The 3,818-nt window shown below is 62.4% G+C and overlaps 1 protein-coding gene across 2 annotated transcripts in view; it reads right to left on the reverse strand.

Annotated features, from left to right (window-relative positions):
• The window catches only part of FLAD1 (flavin adenine dinucleotide synthetase 1), a 5,389-nt gene extending 1,745 nt beyond the window's left edge, over nucleotides 1-3,644 (reverse strand). Inside the window, exons 1-7 of one of the 2 annotated variants that reach the window (XM_015884555.2) lie at nucleotides 3,441-3,640; nucleotides 2,108-2,867; nucleotides 1,603-1,750; nucleotides 1,404-1,502; nucleotides 1,135-1,324; nucleotides 751-824; nucleotides 32-666 (exon numbers count right to left, since the gene is read on the reverse strand). In XM_015884555.2, coding sequence (XP_015740041.1) covers nucleotides 531-666; nucleotides 751-824; nucleotides 1,135-1,324; nucleotides 1,404-1,502; nucleotides 1,603-1,750; nucleotides 2,108-2,867; nucleotides 3,441-3,572 — 1,539 coding nt within the window. In that variant the 5' untranslated portion in view covers nucleotides 3,573-3,640 and the 3' untranslated portion in view covers nucleotides 32-530. Of the gene's footprint in view, nucleotides 1-31; nucleotides 667-750; nucleotides 825-1,134; nucleotides 1,325-1,403; nucleotides 1,503-1,602; nucleotides 1,751-1,853; nucleotides 2,868-3,440 lie in introns of those variants that run through there. The other variant, XM_015884556.2, reaches the window with a different exon arrangement.
• Between the last annotated feature and the right edge of the window lie 174 nt (nucleotides 3,645-3,818).

The following is a 3,818-nucleotide window of genomic DNA, read 5'->3' on the forward strand; positions in this document are numbered from 1 at the left end:
AGACCACCATGAGCAGCCCCCCCCCACTCACCCCGGGGGTCCCACATTAGATGTGGATGGGGGCCGTGCCCTATTCCAGCAGCTCCCGGATGCACCAGCTGCACAACAGGAGATAAACGCATTCCCGGAGCACCCGCAGCACCCAGCGGCCGAGGCGCAGCCCTAAGGACGCATCACCGGGTGCCGGTAGTGCCATAACCTGCTCCATCTGATTCACGGTGCTCGGTAACCGGGAGGCCACGGTGCTTAGGAGATGCATGACAACGGGATTTAAACAGGGAGCACCGGGTAAGCGCTGGAAACTGCTCCATTCTCCATTCAAAAGCCGCCACAATGAGGCTCATGTGGGGAGGGGGGGTGGGGGGCACTGTATGGGGGGCACTTGTTTGGGCACAGCCTCACTCGTTCCTCCTGCCAATGCCCCGCAGAGCACGAAGGGAGCGGGGCGAGGTGATGAGCACAGCAGGTTTATTCAGCTCTGTCCCCTGTAGCAATAACAGCAGGGATGGATGTTGGTCTCGTTGCAGCTCTCATCGACGAGACGTGCGTTCATCCTCCTCGTTTTCCAGCTCGTAAGCGGGTCTGTAGCTCTCCCGGCCTTGGGAGTCAGTGTAGAGCAGCGCTGGGTTCTTCATTGTGTTGGCCATGCTCCCCAGGGAGGTGTAGCTGCGAGGGAATAGAGTGGTTGGGGAAGGGGTTGGGGGGCATCACTCGATGCTCTGCCCTTCATCTGGCTGCTTCAACACTCACCCCTTGTCGTAGAGGATGCAGTAGGGGACATAGAGCTTACGCAGGAACTCCCAGATGTCTCTGTATGTCCAGTCCTGTGGGAAGAATTGGGCAGGGATTGCTGTGCAGGTGGATGCAGAGGGTGCTCCTCACCCCACAGAAGCACAGCCAGCACCCACTGCCCCCTGCCCATGGCCCTGGAGGGCATCCATCCCTCCCTCAACACTGCAAAAGCCATGGGTGGGCAGGAATGAGCCCCCACCACTGGCACCAGGCACCTCCACAGTGCCCCACAGCTGGGCAACAGGGCACTGGAAAGAGAGGGGAATTGGGGGGAAAAGCCCCTGAGGATGAAGATTCACTCCAGGCTCACTCACAACCCCATCCCAAATAGAAGCAGCATACCAGCAACGGGTTCACCCTCATGTACTGGGGCCAGTCAGGGTCTGTCATACACATGGGGGTCAGGGTGCACGAGTAGGGGTCTGTGCGCCGTGTGCCCATCAGAACGGCCTCCAGCTGTGGCTGCTGCTCCTTCAGGGTGAGCAGGGCCTCCCGGATGGAGCCCTCCACCGTGCACAGCTGGATGTTGTACCTGGAAGGCAAGGCAGGTAGATGGCATCGGGGTGGGCCATTTATGCCCAGCTGGCAGCCTGCCCCTCGCTGCCCCTCACCTCTTCACTGTAGCCTGGATGAACTGCTCCATTTCAGGGAAGGGGGACACGATGCGGATGTAGAGCACCTTCAGCTTCTCCTGCCTCTCCGGGTACCGCCTGGGGAGAGACCAGTCACAGATGGCCCCCAGAGACACAAGGCAAAGCAACCAGAGGGCCCCAGAGCCTTAAGGGAACCCACTGCCCCACAGCCAGGTACCTCTCCACAGCAGCATGGACGAGGTGCAGCAGGGCTGTGCAGTCCTTGCCCCCGTTGAAACCCACGCAGATCTGGGTCAGGTTGTACCGGTCCAAAGCCTCCTCAATGGTCCGCAGTGCTGCTGCCACCTTCTGTCCCAGGGCTGAGCCTGCTGGGAGGGGACAGTCGGGTGCCTGCTGGCCTGGTGCCTGCCCAAGGCTACGCTGCCATGGCTTGGCCTCAAGGCTCAGCTCCTTCCTGCAGTGCCTCACCCTGCGGGCTCATCTCCAGACACAGCCCAGAGCTATTGCTGGCACCACATCCTGAAGCCAAGTGCTTGTGTGTCCCTAAGGCACAACCATCCCCCTACCCAGCAAGGGGATGAGTGCCAACCCCAAAGAGAACTCAGTGTCAATTCCACACCCAGGCTGTTCTTGCCACCGCCTCGGCCCCTCTGTGTCTGTCTGAGCTGCAGAGGAGCAGCGTGAGGACCCCGGCTGCAGCTGGAAGGCTGCAACTGCTGTACCTGACTCAGCCAGGGCATAAACCTCAGTGGCCGCCCTCGAGACGCAGTCAGTCACCAATGGCACCACCACACCCGGTGGCAGCTTCTCCATCAGGAAGCAATGTGCCTCCTCCAGGTGCTGCTCCGACTCCGAGTCCAGCGTCAGCTTCACCCGGTAATAATTATTGGCCCAGTCCGGGTAGGAGCCCAAACTCACACGGCCTCGAAAGCCGACATTGGCTTGATCCAACACAGGAGCAATCTGCACCTCATCAGCTGCCACGTAGATGGCACGGGAGTGGAAGCAGGTCTGCTCACTGCGGAAGAGATGGCTGAGGCCATCCAGGGCGCGCTCCATCAGTGCTGGGATGCCAGGGAAGATGTAGACATTGCGGACACTGACCAAAGGGTACTTGAAGGCACTGCCTGTGAGTCTATCCGTGCCATAATTGAGGCGTGAGGACTCAGGGATGCGAGCCAGCTTCATCTCAGGGCACTGAATGTCCGTCTTACCAAAGAACTTATGCACTAAGGCCACCAGCTCTGGGTGTGGGGTCACCTTCTCCCCAAAAGCTTTGGCCACGGCCTCGAAGGTGACGTCGTCGTGCGTGGGGCCGATACCCCCCGAGGTCAGCACGAAGGTGAAGCGGGAGGAGAAGGCGGCCACTTCAGCAGCGATGGCGTCCACCTCGTCGGGCACCACGGAGACACGGGCAACATGGACACCCAGGGCACGCAGCCGGCGGCACATGAAGAAGGAGTTGGTGTCCTGAGTGTGGCCCTAAGGGGAAGGGCAGCTGCAGTGAACCCAGGCCCAACCCCAGGCCTAAACTCAGGCCCAAACCCAGGCATGAACCCAGTCCTAACACCAGGCCTGAACTCAGGCCCAGCCCCAGGCCTGAACTCAGGCCCAACCCCATGCCTGAACCCAGGCCCAACCCCAGGCCCGAACCCAGGCCCGAACCCAGGCCCGAACCAAGGCCCGAACCCAGGCCCGAACCCAGGCCCGAACCCAGGCCCGAACCCAGGCCCGAACCAAGGCCTGAACCCAGGCCCGAACCAAGGCCTGAACCCAGGCCCGAACCAAGGCCTGAACCCAGGCCCGAACCAAGGCCTGAACCCAGGCCTCAGGCCTAACCCAACTGCAGGTCCCGACCAGGCCTCAGCCATAGGCTCTGAGAGTAGGCCTCAGGCCCAACCCGCCTGCAGGCCCAGACTAGGCCTCAGGCCTCAGGCCCACCCCGACTCCAGGCCTCGACTAGGCCTCAGGCCTAACCGGACACCAGGCCTCGACTAGGCCTCAGGCCTCAGGCCTAACCGGACTGCAGGCCTCAGCCACAGGCCCCGCTCTCACCTTGAGGATCTCATCCCCGATAACGATGATCCCGGCGGTAGAGGCGGAGCTGTGCCCGGCCATGGCTCTACAGGCCGCGTTCCGCCGCTCGGTACCGAGCAGTGCCCCCGCAACCCGCAGCGCGGCGCGCATGGGCCTCACCGAACCGAACCGGCTCCACCGCGCCACCACCTCCCCGCGGCTCCTATTGGTCGGGAGGGACTTACGTCACGAAGCTCTACGTTCTCTGATTGGTTGAGAGCGAACAGAGCCATGCGGGGGGCGGCCTGACCCCTCCCCCACGGCGCCATGGGTTCGTCCAGCGGCACGTCGTTGTGCACCGGGGGGGGGGGGGTTGGGAAGGGTCCATGGGGGGAGGTGGGGGTGGGAGGGGTCCAG

This window comes from Coturnix japonica, chromosome 25 (genome assembly GCF_001577835.2).
Source record: "Coturnix japonica isolate 7356 chromosome 25, Coturnix japonica 2.1, whole genome shotgun sequence".
Classification (NCBI taxonomy): domain Eukaryota; kingdom Metazoa; phylum Chordata; class Aves; order Galliformes; family Phasianidae; genus Coturnix; species Coturnix japonica.